Below are 24,396 nucleotides of genomic sequence, written 5' to 3'. Positions count from 1 at the left end.
TTATTAAAAGATAGGGCAGCTCGTTTGTGAATATCTTTGGACTTTATTTTGCCACACTAAAAGAAGCAACACTAGAGTCAATGTTCTACATATCAACGAATTTAACGGAGCCTCTGCTATTTGTAAACAGGGCATGAGAGTGTCTACTGACACGATTGTTTGACATTTAAATACGATGGTAGGCTCTTTGTAAGGTTTTCCTCGTGCAAGCTGGTTCATCACCTCTGTCTTCTTGATAGTGATGGTGAGGTCGAAATTGTCACAAGCAAATGAGAATTGATCCATCCTGTGTTTCATGTCAGACTTAGATATGGCTTGCAATGAACAATCGTCGATTATATATGCATACTCCTTACATTTACAGTAGGTTTCTACAATGCACGCAACTTGTCCTGAAAAATTGTAACTAGCAAAACAGGTTTCCTTTACTAATTCGCTATATATGTAATTATTAAATTTTAAATAAACATAATATGATTGTGTACACATGTGCAAAAGTCTAAGAGCAATGCACAACAAATGAAATTGGAGGAAAAGAACAATTACTTCTTTGACCATTATACATCTTTGTATGTCTGACTATGAATTAATGATGCAATATTTATAGGTGACTGAATTTCTATGGGAAAACACGAATGAGTTTTTCTGAACTTTAACTCACTATTTACGGCCTACAGTATTGCTTAGAAAAGAAAACCAAATTCATGTTTTCCCAATACAAAAAATAGTAACATTTTTTAATATATACTCATTTCGCTTTTCTTCATAAATTCTGCATAATAAGAACTCATTGCATGAAACAGAGTAATTTAATTTCTGCTAGATTTCAAAGTAAATACATAACTCAACAAATGCTCAGTAACAGCATTCATGCGCACATAGTAGGGCACAGCGACCTTGCAACTTGATATAGTATCGCGCGCTCAGTCATTTATTTTGAAAAGAATCTCGTTTTTATCCGCTTAAAATTTAAATTTAGATTCATACTATGAATAAATGGGCGCTCAAACAAATATTCTAGTTGGTCTGGAATGGCGGGATTGTTTTGTGTTTTATTTCTTCCAATCTAACTTATGCCTGCTTTTCTAGTTGTAATGGACTGTATGTATTATCTGGGTGCGATATACATGGGACTGTACATGCGTTTCTGTTCTGTCAACGATAGTTGTGAACCATGCGATGGTGACAACATTAATCATTTTAATTCATATTTTCAAAAGCACTCAGGATTAAATATTGTTTGCTAGGGAATATCAAATTAATTTCGTATTTGAGTGTAGCAAATACTCTTTTGGACTGTGAATTATATTGTGGAAATTACAGTATAATTTTGCGGTGTGGATCACTTTTTGGAGCCCATGTAATTCTGATTAGCATAAATCACTAAGAAAGTACATTTCGTGGAAATTCAAGATGCAAAGAGGTAACTTTATTTTATTCCCACTGTTATTACTATCTAAAGGCGAAATATATTTTTGTCCTGTCAATTGCATTCTCTTTCTTGTAACGACTCCAACTATGTGCATGACCTGTATGACTTGTATGATTGATATAAATAAAAAAAAATTCCCAAAAAGTAAAACGATGGTATTGCAAGGCAGCTGGGGTGTGACATCTCATTTCGCCAGTAAACATAAGGCCTCTTCGTCGTCTTGGCTTACTGACGCTGAGACGTTTGCTTTCTGCCCAAATCAACGGTCTTCAGATGCGTTTCTTTTACAATTTAGTGTTTGGACTGAACTGTAAGATGGGACGTATCTGAAATCCACGGGATAGACCTTGTGCTTAATGTATCATTCTATGCTATTGTGTAGACCCTTGAGGGTACGGCTCATAGTCAGAACCTTTCGATTTGTGAATTGTATCAACATTTATCCAGATAATTGTATAAATGATCAGAAGGGTACTTTCAGCACTGATTGTCTAACGTTTGCTGTAGATATCGCATATATCACGTTCATTCTTTCGGTTCGTCGAAACCTTCTTTTGTGACTCAGTCAATTCATCCACATCGTTAATTCATGCTCTAGCAACATTCAAACCCGAGTTTGCAGAGTTACGGCAGCCATCGCCTTTCTTGCAGCTACCAACACCTATACTACCCTCAACAAAGTCCACATGCCCCAAAAAAGGATGGAAAAAGTATCTGAAGCAGGCATTCATGCGTACACACACACACAAATATATATATATATATATATATATATATATATATATATATATATATATATATATATATATATATATGGAAACATACATTAAATTTGGTCTTGTTTGAAAATTTGTTTCTTTAAAAGTTGTATAATTGTTTAATATAGTTTAATATTATTCCACCATGGTTAATACGTTACCTAACGTATGTGCTCACCTCTGTCTGCTGATAATTAAGACCTATACAGCTACTTAAGATTAATTCACGAAGATCATGTAAACATGTGATGAGTATATATTGGCTAATATGTTTTATAGGTTTTTCATGAGTTATCAAATAAATAAATATGTCGTTAACACTTACCATAGTTTTCGCAACAATCAGGAAGACTATTTCCCAGGAGGTACCCCAGGTGACAGAGAGGTCTAAAACACTCGCTTTTACCGATCAATGTCATATCACCTCTGTCCGAGATGGTTCGAATCTCACGTTCGGCCATTGTGGGGGTGTGAGCAAGATACCAGTAGTATGCAAGGTTGACTGACATCAAGAAAATTCAAACAATACTATATGACGCAATAGCAAATGTTTATTCAATTAGAGTGGCTATTAGCGCTACCTTATTATTAAATACATAAAAGGTACCATTGCATATGATGAAAAAGACTTATATCAACAACAACAAAAATCATGTCAAAATCGTAATTAAGTTCTGCAGCGGCTTTTGTATACGAAAAGTGTGAAGACATCTGTGAATTAATGGTTAGAAGCTGGCGTAAGGTAACGTAAAAGACTAAATGGGAAAAGTGAAATCATGCATTAACCAAGCATTTGCATAATGACCTAAAATTCAACGAGCAAATGTACACACTATTTTGAGACTTGGCAATATTACCGTATGGAATTATTGAAGTGAATATTTGAATTAAAAGGAAAACAAAACTGAATAGAAGAAAAAATAAGCAGGACATAAAACAGAAAAGCAATAAAGAAAAACAAACATGATAATGATACTAAATGTCAGATAAGAATTGCAATAGTTTTATCAACACTATCAATTACGAAATTAAACTAAGGCACTTGAAGATGTTGCTTCTCGGGGTATATACAACACGTACCATTGTTGAATATAGCAGAAAGTGTGAACTTGGCGCACGACATTTTGAAATAGGTGTGGACATTAAATATGTTGATAACATTAATTCAAAAACATATGCAAACCTGTTCACATACTCTGAAATCTTTTATACGCATGTAATTCAGTTTACACTCAATCCATTTCTGATACATCTAGCTATGAAAAGTGCAAGTAAATTCAGGAAAGCATGGTCTCTAGTCGCATTAATGAAAACGTAAAATACAAGAAAAGAAGAACGCAGAGGGTTCTCCAGTGCAAAAAAAAAACGTTAGAAATAATTGCAAGCAAATCACGCAAGCTACAATTTAAATTTGTATCATTATTTGTTGCTATCAATTATGAAGGAATAGAGTGAGGCGTAAAGATTGGGTGCTCACGCATATTTCAAATTGCCTTTCATTTACAGGTAATTGTATTATGTGTAAAACACACTTTAGGATGAATCAGTGACGTCTGGATCCTCAGCATGTGCCACGTCGACAGGTGAGTTGACTCTGATCCCAGTAGGTTCCAGCCGCACATGAGAAAATGAACGGCTTGTTCCATGTACACTGGATAAATTTCGTGCAATCGGCCGGATGCTTAATGTATCCATGACTATTTTGATCACATGCACCTAAAATTAAAAAAGGACGATGATGACATTTTGTCGGTATGATACGAAAACGATTATTTACATTTTAACATTTTTTTGGTCAACTATCCAAGATACACTGTATTTATTTATCTTACAACATTGTCGTTGGTATCATTCTAAATAACGATGACAACGAAATCAAAACAGTTGCATTCACGAGAATGAATACAAAAATTTGTTGAAGGTAACTTCAATTTTCCAGATATGATAAAGTTGTGACAGAGAATATTATATTATTGAGGCCCGATTCAAAGACATTTTAGATTATATCATTGAGACACAACAACGCAATTGGTCCATCAGCACTTTCAAGACTATTTGAGTTCATTCGGAAAATTCGATGATTTTGGACTTGAGATAGAAAATTCTGATTAGTTGGGATTTAATTCAAATTACTGTAAGTTACTTTAAAAGTTTACCTGTAACTTCGAGAATTAAAGCATTTGTTGATTTTACTAAACGTGTTTTGTTAGTTTCTTATAAGTAGTTTCAGACCATAGAGACGTAACAACTGACTGAGTTTGATAACAAAAGCTATATAAATGACATGAACACTGCATACCACTACTGTTAGCAGGATGATAGTTAAAATTATCTCCCAACTACTTGTAAAGGCATAGGCCGAATTGAATTTAGTCGTAGGCCTATGGCGGTAAGTTTCTCATCCAACAAATAAGTTATTGTTTGTTTCTCCAAATGCGATGACAAGTCGAGTTACAAGATCACCACAACCACCAACAAAGATCCTTCGTTTTCATAGACATGTAAGGCTCATGTAGAACACACGAAGAGCATTTCGTCCGTCTGAGCCTTTATACTTTTAAGAAAGATCTCATTGGCATTGTAATAAAAGACATTGTCGTATGTAGGGTTGAGAATAAGTGATCTGCAAGATATGTTTCTTACAAACCATGCAAGAAAGATTAATCCACAGTTATACTGGATTATTGATTGTTAATGATGTTTATATTGTTTCTTTGCGGCAAAAGATCAGAAAATTAACATTTGCGCTATTCCTTATTAATTGTAACCTAATACACAGCTGAAAATATCGACACTTTTAAATTCACTATATTTCCTTTAAAAGAAAATAGTACAATTTTTCTTCTGATCTGTCAGAAATCTCATTAAGTTCTACAGGTATCGACGGTCATAGAAAAATAAATTTTATCGCAATATCCCGAAAAAAAAACAATCTTCAAACAGAATTTGGAACAAAACTTTCTCATATTGCCACTTCACAATATGCATACAGGTTTCATTCCAACCTGACTATTTTATAATTAAATCAATACAATTCTTCTGTGTTTCAATTACTTATAGACTGGCTACAATATGAAAATCAACAAATACTATTTTCTGTGAATAACACATCAATCATACATACATTTACCAGGTATACTTACAGTTTAATGAATTACACCCAGATCCGCCGCCACCAGGAGCTGAAGTAGTCCTAGCTGTTATGGTGGAGGCATTTCTGCAGTTGCCAACGTTCTCTGGCCAGTCACAGGTTTGACTGATAGGACTGAACACGGTACCGGTGCTGCAAGCCATTTCTTTCCAGATGCCTGTCGCGCAAATCAGGAACTTTCCACAATCGTCCGAATTCGCCATTTTAGCTCCATCGTTACATCCTGGGGAGAATAGACAATATATTTGAAGAAAGAAAAATGCTATGTTAAAGTTACTGATCATTTTGCTGAAGGTCTGGGTGTTGCTGGTTTAAAACTGAATGATATGCCTTTTCCAACTCTGGTACTGCGCAGAAATTCAAATATAATAACAAAATTAGGTTTGGACGAAACCTCCAGTTATGTTTTCTATTCAAATGAATATGTAAGCGCAAATGGCAATATATATCAGAAGATAATTATTGAATAGATCATCACTAAACTGTACTGTTTTGAGTTCTCTTGATCCTTAAAATAATATTAAAGTGGTATTGCGCTAATATGTGACATCAATACAATTATAGTATTTACTAACATAGCAGTAGCTTTGCCTAATCATAGACGCTGTTTGTACGAATCATGTCCGAGACTAATTGTCCCATCTTTTCATCTACATGCATACAATCTTGTCGACACCCACCTCCTGTTTCCAGTAAAACATAATCCAAAGCCATGGGTGGCTGTAAATGTTTGGTTGTAAAATAAAAAATACAAATTATGTCATCTTTGTTCTCTGTGTTGTGTTTGTTTTTCTTTCTAGAAGAAATCCCCAGTCTGCGCGTTCTCTCTACACTGAATCCACGGAGTAAAAGAGAGTTACAAATTGGCTTACAATTAGTCTTTGCCTAATGATTGCAACACTGTGTTATTTACCTCTATAAAAAATTAATAAACCCAAAACATCAATTTTCACGGACATAGCGACTTTACATATTTTATAAGGTAGAGATTTAAATCGTCACATTTTTAATATTTATTTTCTTCACTTGACTGGCCGATACTATTATTTAATTGTACCGCTGACACGTGCTTCTTTCCTAACCAGTTTATTACAGTAAGATCGAATTTATTTACTGGGCATTTTCCACGATTAATTTTTTGTAATAAAAAAAGATTTAATAAGTTATTTTCCCCTGAAAATTCGTCTTCCAAATGAGGGACATATAATTCTTCTTTGAAAACTCATGGGCATAGACATTTTTGTTATTTTTTTATATTTTAAAATTAAAGCAATGTTGGATTTTGTTCATGTCACACAGATGCAGCTTATCATCTATTTATTTTGTTATTACGCTGATACACAATGAATGGAATGTTCTTCCTACATACACAGATGGTCGCGATGCTGGATATGCGGTACACTTACTTGGACTGTTTCCCTCTCCCGCGCAGTTTACTGAACTTCTATAGTTGCATGTAAGTTGTTCTGGATTCCAGAACAATCCGAGAGTGGCGTTACATTCTCTCTTAATGGCAACCCCGGTGCTGGATGCGCACTGGAAGTAGACATGACTAGGACAGCTCCCAGGACACGGATTTGGGAAGAAGTACTGGCTTCCATCGCAAGGAACTAAATATATAGGATTACGTTTTGTCATGATTCATGCATGAGGTGTTGCCATATCAGTTATGATAAGTAAATAACGAAATTATCTGTTTGATAATGAAGGTCATTTGCAATACAAAAGGAAGATTTCTAGCTCCTGGATGTACAATTTATGTGAATCCATTATTTCTGCTCCAACCTCTCTTTCGTTCTGTAGGTCTGATATTGTTTTGTTTGCGTCATTGCTATTCTATTCAACAACACCTAATTCAAAGTGAAATTTCTCTGCCAATTATTAATATTTGAATAATTCTATCCTTCTTTGTCCAAATGTTTCATTCTGTCCATTACATTTTTATATCAGATCACATATAAATAAGTACCATAATTATTGAGGTGTAAATAACTATTTGTATCTGGTTTTGTCAAAATTCAAAATAGGAAACTTACTTCAACATACCCTATCTAAGATGTTTATGTCATGTATATCTTATGAAGCTTATGTTAAAGATGCCTAGCCAAAATCTCTCACTTATCCGTCATCAACTGAAATATTTAATTCTGGTGTACTTAAAATTAAAATTTAGATTCTTATTTTGAACGAATGCTCATTGAAGAAACTTTGTACAGTTGGTTAGGAGTGGATGGAAATTTTTTTGTTGTTGATTCGACTCAATTCTGTTTTTCTGATTATGAATGACTGGGTTTAGAAGGTCAGTTCAGTGCAGTAAGATGAATGTGAATTTAGTTGGAAATGTAGATGAAATTACAGTACACTTTTGATGTGTGTCAGGTTTTCCATGACATGGGTCATGACATTCGGATTAGCAGAAATAGGAAAGCACATTTTTAGGGAAGTTGAGATGCATAAATGTAACTTTATTATCTCTACTTTCATGTAGACGACTCCGCTATTTTAGTTAATTTACAAACAAATCTAATCAATCAAATGCTATGGTTTCTATTACATGAATGTGCATATTTTGCTTACAAATTAGTTCCTAATACATTATCCTATTTGTGGCACACATCTCGTGTGGTACGAAGCCGTGCAATATAAAAATAATACTGTACAAATCTGAAAATGTAAAATTATCGAAGAAAAAGATCCATATATACGTATTGTTTGACGATATCTTGTTTTCATACAATGACGTTTGAACATTTACTGTTAGAGGTATAAATACGTCAAGAACAAAGCTACCGGGAGACGTAATTTTATAAAGTAATACCTATAATATTGCTTTATTACATGCATTACTCATTCAAGGTGTAGACTCAGCATCAAAGAGGATACAAAATATTGTTTCCATTGCAAAATACAGCAACTATCCTCTTGCAACCATCATAAAAAAATATATCAACTGCACCTTGTTTTTCATGGTCCGGTTTTGTCGACTGGCGAAAAACATTAATTGTGATTTTTAGACATTACAATGTCTTGTCTGAATTTCGGAGAACGCGTTAGAGGTATAGGCAGGACATATTTGATCGGAGGTGTTGTCTTGTACTGCACATCATCCACCATCGTGACAGTGGGACTATCCTAATTTTTATCCTTATTCTCCAAACAGATATTGCTCAAGTTTTCTCCCTTATTTGTCGTCTGTAAGATCTTGCTGAGCTGTGACATTATTATCAGCCCGTAAAATACTTGTTTTTCTACATCAATATCAACAGTAGGCTTAAATTCGAACTTAAACAAATTCATTGAAATTATGTAAATTGATGTTGACACCTACCATACCGCTAATCTTGTTATCTGTTCAGTCGGATAAAAATTACACGATGAACACCAGTAACATAGTCAAGATTAGCTTCCAATTATCAACGTGATATCTTGGTTGGTACCATAGTATCTGCATCTGTATCTTAGCATTGCTGTCCTAAACCTAAAGGTAACGGACTCATGTCTGAGTCTGATCCTGTCTAAACAGACAGTGTAATAGATGTTCTGGTTGAACTTGTTTGCCTTAAAAGACATATTACACAAGACCTTACACCTTGATTTCAACTTGCATATTCCTTCATCTGTAGAACCATTTCTCTTTAGCAGAACACATTTAATCAAGCGACACTTTTTCAGTATTCAAAAGTACCTGCTTGATAATTATATTCAGGGAGCTAACGTGCCATCATTTATAAGTTTCCGAAACCATGATGATCATTTCAAAGTATTTTTTTTTTCGTCTTCACCAGTGATTTAATGGGTATTGTTTTCCTTCAGGTATGTCCAATCAAGCTGTGGCAACATGTTAAAATGTTTGCAGAGTAAGAAAATCTTCTGCTGCTAATTGATGATACATTACGTCAAAATAAAGATATTGTCATGTATAAAGACGGTTTTGCATATGAGAATACTTATTTACTCTGTTTACTGATTTGACTATTCAGGTATCGTTTTTTCCTGATATATACACTTCCCACAAAAACCGATTCTCCCAATCCTTTTGTCACACTGCGATCTGTTTTCATTAAGTCATCACTGATACGTTTTAAAATCAATCTATCAAAATTCTTTAATGGCCTGCAAATGATTCTTATAGTTTTGTTTTGAAATTCTGTTTGTTTTACCTATGCTTAATTTGGGCTTTCCCATGGTATATGTTTTCATGTAACCCAATAGGTTAGTCCATCATTGTGTTTGCTTTATTTTTTTGTTTCAGCTATGATATGCTACAATGAACATATTAATATCTCAATTAGCTTTCATGAAATGCTAAAACAATTCTTGGTTTAAATTTTACTGCCATAATTCAAAGGGTTTTAAATTTCTGTTACGCCAGTACGAAAGAGTTATGTTTATATTGGTAAGCTAGAAAAATTCAAATATTGGCATTTCGAACACACGATTATCGTTTCATTTAGAATTACTTCCCTAATCGAAATGTATCTCTTCAGGTCTTCTGCCTTTTAAGAATTTCTTACATATTTATACAATTCCAGCCCAGGAAAAATGTGGAAAGACATCAACAACTGCCAAAATACATTTGGATGCATTTTTGCATTTTACATATAAGCGCGTGTTAACGATGTATGCATGCCACTGGTAGTACCCGAACTCAGTATAAACTATTCGTTATCAAAGCTAAATCTGCTTTTCTCGCTTGCTTGTGCCATGTGCAATTGCATCGCAAAGTCAACAATATAGGTCATATAAACCGGTATAAATACATCCAGATAATTCACTAAGCTTGATATAATATTGTCTTTGTGTCATAAGCAAGGCAACAGAAGACCCATCTACAACAAGTATGTTTATTCGTCAGCAATTGCAAACGTTTCATTAATGCTTTGAAACGTATGAATGATTTAAGACTTAAGTCCATTTATCCATTTGTATGATGAGTCTAAAACAGTAACTTCATATGTTGAATTAAATGCAAATTTTTTCTACATATCTTATGCATCTGTTTTTACCGAATTGATGTTTATTGACCATATGAAGTTGACGAGATCTTGGAGTTGTAGGGTGAAGTAAATCGAATATTGGCATGTATATGTACTCATATCATATGTGCAATTTGTTTCTTCTCCATACCCCACTGTTTAAACATCTTTCAATTGGTGGTGATGATGCAATTATCGATGTTGTCATACAAGTAATATGTAAATCGTCATCTGTACCAAAGCATTCAGGTAAATGTCAAACTTTAAAACGTATGCGTATGTTAATGTTGTAAATCAAATAACTATGACTACAAGATTGATCAATCCAACTTGTAAACAAATGCCCATTTTATTTTGTTACTTTCATTGTTTATTTCCTGTAAAATTCGTAACATATTTTACCTCCGCAAAACCCATCGAATTCAGTACAATTTTATTTCGTGCTATCATGTATATTCTATAAAGTATAATCTAATTAGGATTGTGCTTTGCACAGGCCGTGTCGTTTATTTATTATCATCATGATATTATCGGGCCTTTAATTTTGTAGAGTTACCAAACAGTATCGGTCTTGTAAATTGCACTTGTATGCCTGCTGGAGAACACTAAATCACACACACACACATACACCCCCTACCCACCCCACACACGCATACACACACACAAACACACTGTATAAATATTATTGGTTCAGATCTGACCGTTTAGTAACCAATATTACTGTTGTATCTTTTATTAGCTTCATGTACATATTTTGATTCGATTGAGATGAAAACTCGGTTTGAATCTCATATGTACGAAGTATGTTTTGAAACTTCATTCACGTTACTGGCTGTAAATAACAACGAAATAATGTCTTAAATCTATAAGAATAGAATATATACCCATTTGATACACATTTATAATTTTGTGTAGGAAAAATAATTTACTTATAAAAATTGTAGGAAGGAGAACGACAAAGACAGCTTCTTTTACCATAGCAAATATGGCGGTCTTTCGCAAAGGCACTGACAAATTGGCGATCAAGAAACTGTCCTATGAAGTGTTTTATAAAATTAAGCATTTTGTGCAATATGTGGAAATTATTTTGTTCCTGGAAAGTCCAGCTCGCTAATATATAGATTCTACAAACGGAGACAAACGTGTTTGAAATGTATGTGTATACAAATATAGCATGAGTACTAATATATAAAATATCGAGAAGTAATAGACATGAAGGAAGTGGAATATAAAATAGAATACATAAATGGATAGTTTCCCAAAACGAGAAAGAAAAGAATAATCATATCTTTCAGTATTGGTGTTATTTATTTTGTAATATTTGTTTAGTATATAAATACAGAAATTACGTGGGCAAATATCGTTGAAGCAATCATCAGACCTCTCTTCGACCAATTCACCACTGCAGTCAGCTCCACCATACTCAGGTCTAGGTTTCGTACAGGTACGCGATCGAGAACAAGTCTTAGTTCCATTGCAGCAGGTTACCGAGCATGCACCACATGACCAATGGCTCCATGCTGACCACCCTCCGTCAACTTTAGAAGCATGAGATTTATTTATTTCATTTGTATACTGTGCATGCGTGTATCAATAAATAAAAATATACTTTATTCAAAATAATTTTTATATGACTAAAATGCAAAAACCTCTCTTCAAGTTTAAGATTAATGTTAAGAATAATTTATTGCAGTGCATCTGATACTACATCCTACAGTTTACTTAGTTTACTGCGAGGTTGTAGTTTGCAGCGAAAAGGGAACCCGTCTTTCAAACTGTCTTCGATTAATGACATTTTCATTTGGTGATAAGATATTATGAAAGCTGATTACTGTATCACTATATCAAACATTAAATCTGTTTTGAGGTTAATAGATACCACTGCTTTTGTGGCAAGTTTTGTCGTAGGTAATGAATGATCAAGACAGTATGAAGGGTATGTCTCGACAACTCACATTTGAGTTGTGAGACAGATGAATTCTCAGAGGCGCATGCAATTCAAACTTGCAGAATCTGTGGAAATAAGTCATAAGGTTTCAGAATGAGGGAACAAAGCTATTTGAAGTCATATTCATTTAGATGCTTATAAAGATAACAGTAACATTTTTTCGGGTTATGACACATGTTCATAATGAAACGGACCCTTAAGGTCAAGATATCACACAGCAGATGAATATATATCTGGAATTATAACACAATATCTATGCAAACATTATGATAACCTGAAAAGTAGGTTACACTGGTTTAAGTCAGAACGCCTCTTCGTCCCAAGATGCACGAAAAATTAGTGTTTTATATCAGTCGGCGTATAATTATGAATGTTGTGGATCACAGACACTATATTTTACCAGTGTTTAAAAAATATAAATTTAGGTCTTATAATCCCACTTTTGGTGTGCAACGAATCAGTCGATGCACTCACCCTAGTGTGGTCACAATAAAAGGTAAAGAATTAGATGTCAAGCTGGTATCAATTTTTAAACGAGCCAAGAGTGAAAGTTGAATGGATGTAGCAATGTTGTGTAAGAGATAAAACTCAGACAAATACTACGGCCACACGTTCTCATGGACGGATTCATTTAAATAGCCAATCGCTCCGGATGCTGAAGTGTGCCAATGTCCTTGAGTGTTTTTCCCCCAAGAAATCAAGAAATAGAGAACACTACATGACTGGTCATTTTAAATTAAATTTTAAACGGGCGATCAGAAGAGTAAAATAAATCAACCTGTTTCATTATCTTTCGCGGTAAATTTGTTCATATGTAGGACACCATTGACTACACAAGAATTGCTGACATTATTTGCCGAAATAAGAGATCAAAGAAGTTTGGAGATTTTGAACTATCTTTCCTACGTAACTATTCATGAAAAGTATACAATGTCTTCATTTCATTAGGTTGTCCTCGTTGGAAAATTATCATATATCAAAGCAACATCAAATCTGTCGCGCATGAAAAAGTTTTAAACGTTCTCTTGATTTTGAAGTATCTTATGAGCCTTGCTAGATTCCAAAAATCCGAGTTTTTAAAACAGCTCCTGTCTACCAACGTTTAGTTTACAGTTTGATATTCTCGGAGCACTGTACAACCCTTGAAGAGACCTCAGGCTGTCGATAGTCTTGATTTGTTAAATGACAAAATAATCCTAAAAATCAGTATTACGCTACAAAACTTAGAACCATCTCAGTAATATAATTGGCACATTATGAAATGTTTCCAAGGCAGCATCTTAACCTTCTACTTGTAATCCCTCCTCCAAAGCAACAACCGCAAGACTGAGACAAGCAAACGCAAAACATTGACATACCAAAAGTCATCATAGTGATACGTTATCTCCAACACAGCAAAACGGCATATGTATGAACGATACTTACATTTATCTCGAAGCTCAAAACAAATCTATGAATTATGTGGGACTTTAATGATTGTCCCCATCTAAGCCATTTTTTTTGGTATATGTTTGTATTTGTCTCCTTTCTATATTTATGCACCAGTTTTACATTGCTTTTGTTTCCATCTATCGTACTGGCTAAATGGTTGTTTTGTTTATCATTCGTGCCCATTACTATATCTTTAAATCTCAGATAGTTTGCTCAATTGTTTGCATAAGTTTTCATTTAGAAGAAAAGCACTAACTATGCACTATAAACCATACAAATAAAAGTAGAAGTTTAAAATGATTAGGAAATTTCTAAATGAATGATTTAAGTTATATTAGTGTGACTGTCCAACAAATTACGGAAAGTGGATTTATCTTACCTTCTTTAGTTCATAATAATTGTTTGTCTTTATACATATTATAGTTTTAGACTTCTTTGCAAATTTTCCTGTTACAGATGTCGTGTTGATCAAACGATGCATATGCTATTGCCACAGATCAAATAACTCATAGTGTGACTACCTTAGTGGCTTAACAATATCAGAAATGCCATTTGGTTTAACTTCTTTCTTATTCTTCTTCACAGCTATTATGGTAGCATCCCTCACCTGGGCACTTCTGTGTGTTGCATTGAACGATCTGAGATTCACTTGAACTTCCATTACACTCTCTCCCACCATGCTGGGGAATAGGATTATTGCAGGTCCTGGTACGTGTTTGAGTCCGTGTACCTCCACCACACGTGACACTGCAGGGGTTGTCATATGTCCAGCTACTCCATGCGCTCCATTCTCCATCTGCAATTTGTCGGCTTTAGCAGTTAAACATCGATGATCATATAGACACTTGCAACTAACTGAAGAATATATCCTACAATGTTTCAAAGATGGAGATTCCTTGCCCTATGGAAGAGATAGCTTTTACCATTTTCCTCTTTCGAACATTTTACTTTCACATATAATGCTAACTAAATGCCACATATGCCATCCAAATAATTTCCTGTTGCACAACAGTTTGTGCAGTTAACTGGTTTATATCTTTGGAATTCTTCTTTGCCGTTTTTAAATGGGAAAATAAAGGTAGGATAATTCTTGAAACAAGCAAGTAACACACACACACACACACACACACACATATGTATGTATGTATGTATATATATATATATATATATATATATATATATATATATATATATATATATATATATATATATATATATATATATATATATATATATATATATGACAATCTGAATTTTGTATGTACCTATATTATATGTATGTATTACCGGTAAAGGATATAGTTGATAAGGGTTATTTAGTTACTAATATTTTAAATACTGAATTTCTCATGGATAGTAAGTATGCAATTTAAGATAAGTCTATCTTTTATGGTACGTAAATTCCAGTCATAGGTTTCAGGGTTTAATAGTACTATTAAATACAGGTAAATTTCACGTGATACGACAAGGACACGAGTTCTTGAAAAGGCCGTGTTGACATAATTACTTATTAGCTTGCATTATTACTAATAAACACCAGTCACGGAAGTTATTCACTGGGAGGATTCATTAATTTAATTTAATCATTCGTTGGAATTACAGTGCTTGGAATATTCATATTAATGGAATAACAGCCGTAACTTATGGAAATACCCTGAATTCTCTTAAAGCTATTTAGATATTTAATAGCTTCTTAATAACTCTCAAGGAAAAACTGTGAATTCATTTAAAGACATTTTGGATGATATCGTAGTGATTTTTATGTAAGGCTGATACATCAGTACACTATATGTCATCATTCGGAGTATCTTTGGAACTCATTCGGATTACTCAATTAGAACATTCAGGACTTTACGATTTCATTCACCACAAAGTAAGTTATTTTTACTATTTTTAATTCTTTCACATTGCATTTTAGAGAAATAAATTATGTTCTTACTTATACAATAATTGTAGGTTTCCGTTTGTTTCTGGCCATGTTTTCAGATCATATGTTCCTAGCAGTAAAAAAAACTGTATTTCAAGCAGGTGAAGTTTTTCTCGCACGGGATGAAATATGTCCATTATTCATTCGGATCAAGCAAATGTACTTACTACTTTTTTTTCCTCAAGCGTATTAGCTAGCAATATCTATAACATATTAAAGTATAAGATTTCGTTCTGAATCCCCCTTCATAATGTTTACCGTTATTGTTTTGCTGCATTTTGTGAATATTAGCATACGAAACATCAGTAAAGACATTATTCCCTTTTCCAATTTTATAGTAAAACAGTATATCAGGAAAAAAAACTCCCACAAATTAAGAAAATGTACTTCCACCTTGTTGGATTTGTATATGAACTGTCCGCATGCGAGGCGGGCCACTTTACCACTAGACTATGCAAACGTCTAAAGGTAGGTCAGGGTTTCCTGGTCATAATGAATACAATGTATATTGAAGGGTAATGATAACCTTAATGTCGTATTTCAGTCCAGTGAAATATCACAATTATTTCACTTAGAAAATCAAGTAATTGATGGTTGAGCATAAAATAGCATATTTTAGTATGGTGTTTGTTTTAGAAGGTACAAAGGGAGTATTCATTGTTCCAACATTTATGAGAACTTCATTAGTTTTCAAACTTGTTTTCTGTTAAGTTAGCTTATTAAATTAACTCATCAGAAACATTCTACCTATGAAATGTACTATGTTCAATTCTTCTTCCATTTCATTCTTTTCTTTTGGTTCTTCTTGTGTTACCTATATTATTTCATGCTTTGTATAATACAAGCGGTACAAGTAGTAGTATTTCTCTACGGCAGTAGGAGGAAAATAAGAAACCAAAGAGTAGCAGCAGATGCACTAGTTGAAGAGGTCATCCCTGTAACACCTGCGGTAGAAGTTCTATCAGATATTGTAATTGTAGAAATGTTACTATTACAGTAATATTCATCACCTATAGGATAACGTTTTGTCTTTTATTGTCGAAGAAGATATTTCCTGCATCAATAAAAACGCGGAGATTCCTTGCCTTTTGGAAGATTTAGGTATCGTACCTTTTCTTCTTTCATACGTTTACTTACATATTAGAGAATGAAATGTACTAGGTTCAATTCACCTGATTTATTCTTTTCATATTGTTTTTTTTTATTGGTTTGCTTCTTCCACTTAAACGCAATGTAGAGTAGTAGTAGTGGTAGTACCATATATATATACTGCTACAACAGTAGTAGTAGTAGTAGTAGTAGGTAAGAAGAAGACGAAGGAGCAGCAGCAGAGGTAGTAGTTTATGAGGTCATACTAGCAATAGGCGATGTTGCCGATATAGTTTTCGTACCTTTTCCTCTATCATATCTTTTATTTACATATATGATGCTGTCAGGTATTCCATTTTTTTCTACCATGGAAAGGTTTACCCGTCCCTAAGCAGTTTGCATACGCGACCGGCTAATACCTTTACTTTTCAGCGTCGCCATTTATGAATGGTAAATTAACAAATCGTGATTTGTTTGCCGTCTGTTTCAGACACGTATAACTGACTGAGGAAGAAGATATTTTCTAAAATACTACAAAGTCGCTGATTACTTGCATTTTGGAAGATCTAGTTATCGCACCTTTTCTTTTTTCATACCTTGCATTTGTTCATATCATGCTAGGTACAAGACACATACCAACGAAAAGTTTTCCTTGTGCCGAATAGTTTATAATAGTTGAATGGTCGATGGGCAAATAACAACGATCAATGTGTGTGCAATTTAGTTTGTATTTTATTATTGTTCTTATGTTTTTTTCATGAATGTGTTTCACTCCTAGCAGCAGTAGTACTGCTACTAGAGTGGTAAGAGAATACGATGACGAAGAAGGGCTAAGGCAAATGTAGTAGTTGTAGAGGCCGTACGGGAAATATCTGCTATAGAAGTTCTAGTAGAAAGAGTTATAATAGAATTGTTAATAGCACAGGCAGCATTCATTACCTATAGGACATGGTTGTGTGTTGCATTGAATGATCTGAGATTCCACTGAACTTCCAATACAATGTCTTCCACCATGCTGGGGAATTGGATTAGTGCAAGATCGGGTCCTAGTTTGATTCTGTGTACCTCCTCCACATGTGACGGTGCAGACGTTATTGGTTGTCCAGCTACTCCACGCGCTCCATCCTCCATGTACTGTTTTTATTAGGAAACAAATTAGAAACAATTGTCAGTAGAGGCGAGAGGAAAATATAGTTTGTTCATGTTTTTTTTTCTTGCAAGGTATTTTGGTATTGGGGTGGAAAGTGTTTTCGCCTTTTGTATAGAAACGACAGGAGAATTGTTCACGTTACAATCCATATATTTTGTATTCAATTGCAGAGAGTTTCAAAAGGCAAAGCAATCATAACATTATTATTCATCAATAAGGAACTGTTTTTGGCAAAGGCGGAATGATATGTTAAGTAATTGTATGATGACAGTAATTATGATAATAGTAGCATCTGTAGTAATTGTAATTGTATATTTACCTGAAGTAGGAGTACTTTGATGCATTTACTGGTATTTAATTCAGAGATTTAAAAGGAAGATTTCTCAGTTATATGTTGTTTCAGAGAGAAATTGAATCCATGTCGCGAGGAAAGGTACCAGCGTGATATATAATCGCCCATGCACTAATCTCTGACTTTGAAGGATGGAAGAAAATCATTGGAATGTGTTCGAAGTGTAAGTAAAACTAGTTCCTGTAGATGGGGAAACTAACACTCACACGTGCACAAGGAAACTGATTTATCTTTAGATTGGCAAAGATGATAATTATTAATTTAAACCGATCCACAGACCAGAGATGAAATTGCTTATATATGGCTCCATCATTGTACATATGAATACATAATACAAACTAAATATATAAAGGATACCGATACAAGACAAAGGAAAGAAGTCATATCTCGTACCTATCAGGGGCTCATGTGAACCAACGCCTTTTACGACTCGTTTACGACTCTTATCATTCGCTTATTCCCATCATAACCGCCTAAGATTAAACGTGGTCAAATGAAAGTTGTGAATGTGCACGTAAACACTTTCACTAGGCAAGCAGATTTGTAAAGTACCAGACGTGATTACTGCCCAGTAATTTTTTAATTATTTTGTTTGCATATATATTAGAGTTATAATACAGAGTTTCTAGCTGTGTCTAACAGTTATCGCACTCGTGCACTTGCCTGCGTTCACCAACCTCCATACAATTCAGTCGAATAGCACATTCAAAACGATTGTTAATTTCGTCGTGGATGTCTACATTCTCTTAGAGCTGACACAATCGATATCGATCTCCCGACCCAGAAATTAACTTTCTTCTTTAGAAACAGAGCAAGACACACACGCATATATATATATATATATATATATATATATATATATATATATATATATATATATATATATATATATATATATATATATATACTTGTGTGTATGTCATTATGTGCACGAGCAAATAATAGAAGATGTAATAGGATTATTGTCACTGTTTCTAAATTGAAAAAGTGGTAGTTGTTGTAGCTGTCCAAAACAGCAAGCTAACACATTCATGTAGATAATGTTGTATTAAACGTAATGATAGAAAAAATATATAAACACGAAGATAGACATTATGTAAATAATGAAACATGTGCCTCAAAATCAGATTGCAGATCTCATAGTATCCGTTCAATTTCTTCAGTGAGCCAGTCAAGTCATCCTTGTAATTTCTAGAACTCTATAATTTTTAACGAAATGCACATCCATGGATACCTCCATCCAACTAACCATTCGGCGATCCATCTATTCATCATAGATCCCTATATGGATCAATCCATCCACTCATTCATCCACCGGTATTACATGACATAGAGAAACATCAGACAGAAAGAAAACTCTACTCTGACGTTTTTTTGTTAAGAGAAAGAAAAGAGACAAAATTACCTGGGCATCCATTTGTGTTACAACTTTGACTCTGGTACTTGTCTGGGAGAGAGCAATAGTAACCTCTACACTGGTATGTACATGTTTGCGATCCACCTCCGCACGTGCTTGAACAGGATTCACAGGACGTCAGGGTGTAGGCTTAAATTTAAAGGGCGACCAAAAACGAAAGATAAATTCTAACTAATTTTCACTGGTACGGAAAGAACAAATTGATAAAATTGATAAAAGTCAAATTCATTTTAATGGCTTTACTCAACAGTCATTTCTTGAGCCGGTGGATAAGTGAATACACTAAACGTTATAAACACAATTAAATGGAAACAACTAGCAACAAAATATTGATAAAGATGGTTAGAAATTAACTAAATAAGCTATGGACATAGTCCACTGGCCGCATAACCTCTCACATAACTATAAACAAATCCATGAGATTTCACGGTTTACCTATGTACAATGAAGGATTTCTTGTAGCGTAAATAGATAAACAAACATATTATAGGCTATCTACCGTTTAGATTCAAAATGACAGAAGAGAAGCATACCAAAATCGATATATAGATTATATATATAAGCATTTCTTACCACACGTAGATGTCTTAGTACAGGTCGATGAAACTGTTCTAGAATTTAATACAAAGAGAACAATGTATTAATAATTTCATCTGAATATAGATTCATAAGTAATGCTTACCGCACTTTGGTGACTGAGTGCAGATCGAGGAAATAGTTCTAAAATATATTGGCAAGAATACGATGCATTAGTAATTTATTTCGACAAAGATTTCTTAGTTTAAAATTTTGTGAAAAGACTCTAATATCGAATGTTGAACTGTCAATAATTTGTCGATTCAATTTTAAGTTTGCGATTAAAAATGCCATAAATGATCTGTCGGTATAATTTGAAAAACAAAAGCACTTGAAATATTAAATTTACAAACAATCTAATGTTGTGGCATTAAGTACTGCTTTTCTGTAAGGAAACAAACCTGTAGCGACTGCATCTACTCCAACCCCAAAGTCCACAGCTTGTTGTGTATCTTTCTTGCTGATAGCATGTTCCTGTGTAGTAACAAGTGTCACTAAAACGATAGAGAAAGGCGTATATTACAATGACTGCACGTGGCTGATGATATTTCCATTTGTAGATCGCATCCCCTAAATACAAAAATTAGCCTTTCTGTGATCTACTTCTTGAGTGAACTCTTTGGCAATGTTTAAGTTCCATTTTTCCTTCCGAGGTTGATACAATATTTAGACAATAGCAAGGCATTAACATATCTGTTATACTGGTGTATAATTGGCTTAGGTCTTAGCATCTGAACACTTGCATTGTAGAGGAAATCTGGAAAGAATCCTTTTGAAAAATCTAATCTCAAAATTTAATTAGCTATCAGCCGCCAACTCTTGACTAGATTACACTTCACTACTAATGTATTCACAGTGTTTTGCTTCACCTGAATATTGTGTGTGTGTTGGTCTGGCAAAGTTTTAGAAGAAACATTTGATGATGTTCATCGAAGACAGTATATACTGCGAAAATAACACCAGCATTATAACAGTACCTGATCTGTTGATAAGGATGATGTTATGTTAACGAAAATGAAATATTAGGTTCTATCATGGAGCTTCTTTCATCGCCTTTCTCCGATCTACTTATATATTGAAGTCATTGGTAATAGTTAGCTTCCTCCTTTCCTTGTGAGTTGGATCCAGTATTTATGCTCTGTAGTAGTTGACACTATCCTGTATACCAGTAATTGTTCATTCTGTTTTCTCCAGATAAAAAACGTAGTATATTTTTATAACAAATGTTGAATGATGTGCGATTCGAGTAGGTAAGATTACCCCATAAAATTACTTTCAAACCCATTAAAATTTTAGTAGTGATATATTGCTTTAATTATCACATTAGTGCAATTTAAAAGGAACAATAATGTTTGTAGTGAGCATTATCTTAAATTATTGCTTACAATGTTCCTTCCTGTGTCAATGCTTTCACTCAACTCAAAAAATAGTATATATCAAGCACTTTGCCCAATTATCAGCGAGGAAGGGGATGTAATTTTAGCTCAGAATTCTTATCAACAATCAACATAAAGTTCGGAATTCTATATAGTATTTTTCCAGCATACCGTTCTCTTATTTTTCTCTATATTACATATTAAAAATAATTATATATCTTTCATTCATCAGAAGCAGTCTGATCAGTAACTGAAGTTACTGTTAGCTTGAACAGTAATGAGTGACATTTTTGGAAATCCTGTGTAATACTCTTATTTTATAAATCCGACAAAAATCATATTTAATGAGATACGGATACAAAATAAGTATCGTACCTTTTTTGTTGCAACCAAGCTTTCAAAACATGGTCCCTACTTCACTTTTTATATTAAATCACAAATGGACCAATGCACATATTGGTGCAAATATCCATCAATCAGTTTAAAACTCACATCTCCTTGCATGTTCTGATTTTCTACCGTTTAGCATTAAAATATTTATTTGTTGCATATAGTTTCCATGTGCTTTTGTACCTAAGCACTATTATATATATATATATATATATATATATATATATATATAATAACATGTATATGGGACCACATCCGCATCCTACGACGACAACACGTTGGCTTCACAAAATCAATATCATTTAAATAACTAATGCAGAAATAAAGTGAAAACTGTCCATGCGTATCTATTTGATATTGAACCATATATCTTTCAGACAGATGCAAGATGCAAGGATCGAATTATTATACAAAGAATTTGCTTTTCTTTTAATGGAAAAATGGCAGTTTTCACACTGTTCAGAGGCTTTTTAGGTATAATCTTTTGTTACTAACCTCGTTCTCAAACTCAGCGATATGTTTTCACAGTCAATGAAGCACAATTTCAAAACGTTTCGAGTTAAACATGTTTATCGTCAGGGAAACAAACAATTCATATCGACAAAGCAAACACTAAACGGAAAAGCCAAACTAAATTCTTGATTCATGCACGTTCGAATGGAGGTGAAAGATACAGCAGATCTCAAAATAGAAGGAACTGAGAAGAACAATTGGTAAAGGATTTAAATGAAAATGGTCATAACGCTGGCAACCTAAATATCGAGTTTATGTAGTCATCAGCTCAACAAATTTTTATAACCATATTACAACAACAAATTATCGTGCTTATTACACAGAGGACAAATGTAGTGACATAAAACTAGGCTGGGAACAAAGCAGGGACCCAAAATCGTGGCCAAAAATCACCATCTATAAAATATACAGTATACATTATGTCCATCCAGTTATGCATAAAACTAGTAAGGAAAATGTGAAGAGCATGGTGTAGAGGAACAACAACAACAACAACAACAATAATAATAATAATGATAATAATAATAATAATAATTATTATTATTATTATTATTATTATTATTATTATTATTTAGCAATGTATTCAGGTTCTAAGTTTTTTTTACACTTCTTCCAATGATTTAGTCTTTCTAAACTAGATTATGACTGACATTAAATGCAGAATTATGGGAATATGGTAAGATAACAAGATGCTGAGCCCCAAAATAACTCAAAATAAACTAGCTTGTGAATGTAAGTATGCAATAAGTAGAGTATGCCCACAAAATATCTTTTACGTAACAATCTTGGTTTCTAGTATTTTTAAGTTCACTTACAATTTCACGTTAATTAGAATATTATTTTCGAGACTAATAAAACGTGACCGCGCCTAGACATAACACCATATGTAATGAAATGAACATAACACTTGTAATCAAACAATACCTAAATGTCAAATGCACATACCTTTCTAAAAAAGTAAAACAAACGAATTCACATTGCTGGTATTAAGAAGAGGAATGACTCCAAAACTATACAATATATATGTTGTTATAAACTTGCTATATGTATAAGATACGATATGAATTCTTTATTTCAAGCTACATAATCCATACATCTAAATTAAAATATAGAGTAAAACATTGTAAACATAAAGAACACACACACACACACACACACACACACACACACACAGATATATATATATATATATATATATATATATATATATATATATATATATATATATATATATATGTGTGTGTGTGTGTGTGTGTGTGTGTGTGTGTGTGTGTGTGTGTTTATCGTCCAGTCGTAAACTGATGAAAAGTAAGTACCAAATAGAAGATGTATAAACGTCTGGAGTTCACCACTTGAGAAGTTTCTTTGTATTTCTGAAGAAAGATTACAAAACAAAATACAAGCGCTAAGATGCCTTACCCATGAACTGTCCTGAGAAACGCTGTGTACAAAGCTAGCAAAACGACGACTTTCCATGTAGAATGCATATCTTGTCAAGTGCAACTGTCTATGAACACACAGGAAGCCAACTGTCTCCGATCATATGTATTTCTTGCTTAAATACCCTCTGTTAATTCGTTATCACTAACTTGATCCTTGATTGGTTCTTTTTGGGACGGAACAAGCAACAAGCCAACTGTCCGCGATCATATTTATTTCTTGTTTAAATACCCTATGCTAATCCGTTATCATTACCATGATTGGTTCCTTTTGTGAAGGACTCTTAAAATAACAGTCGATCGATAGAATGAAACCTTGCAAACTACAGGTACAAATTACCAGTACCTACCTATTCTGTATGCATTCATTTAAATGTACAACACTCCAAAGATATTAAATGAATATTTCTGGACATAATTATCGAGATCTGATTGTATATTTATTATATCTTTATCACAAGTATATTATCG

The 24,396-nt window shown here is 33.6% G+C and overlaps 1 protein-coding gene across 1 annotated transcript; it reads right to left on the bottom strand.

Moving 5' to 3' along the window:
- Nucleotides 1–2,723: 2,723 nt before the first annotated feature.
- On the bottom strand, nt 2,724–24,060 carry LOC149789206 (semaphorin-5B-like). Its single transcript, XM_089975373.1, has 10 exons — nt 23,906–24,060; nt 20,609–20,701; nt 20,205–20,242; nt 19,620–19,760; nt 17,652–17,846; nt 14,304–14,492; nt 11,667–11,855; nt 6,748–6,951; nt 5,334–5,564; nt 2,724–3,906 (listed from the first exon to the last, which is right to left on the bottom strand). Exons 1-10 carry the CDS (start codon nt 23,971–23,973, stop codon nt 3,752–3,754), a joined length of 1,503 nt encoding a protein of 500 aa, XP_089831499.1. The 5' UTR covers nt 23,974–24,060; the 3' UTR covers nt 2,724–3,751.
- Nucleotides 24,061–24,396: the final 336 nt, after the last annotated feature.

This window comes from Sinohyriopsis cumingii, chromosome 11, assembly GCF_028554795.1.
Source record: "Sinohyriopsis cumingii isolate HCF-2022 chromosome 11, ASM2855479v2, whole genome shotgun sequence".
Taxonomy (NCBI): Eukaryota; Metazoa; Mollusca; class Bivalvia; order Unionida; family Unionidae; genus Sinohyriopsis; species Sinohyriopsis cumingii.
This window is presented reverse-complemented; position numbering and strand designations above follow the sequence as displayed.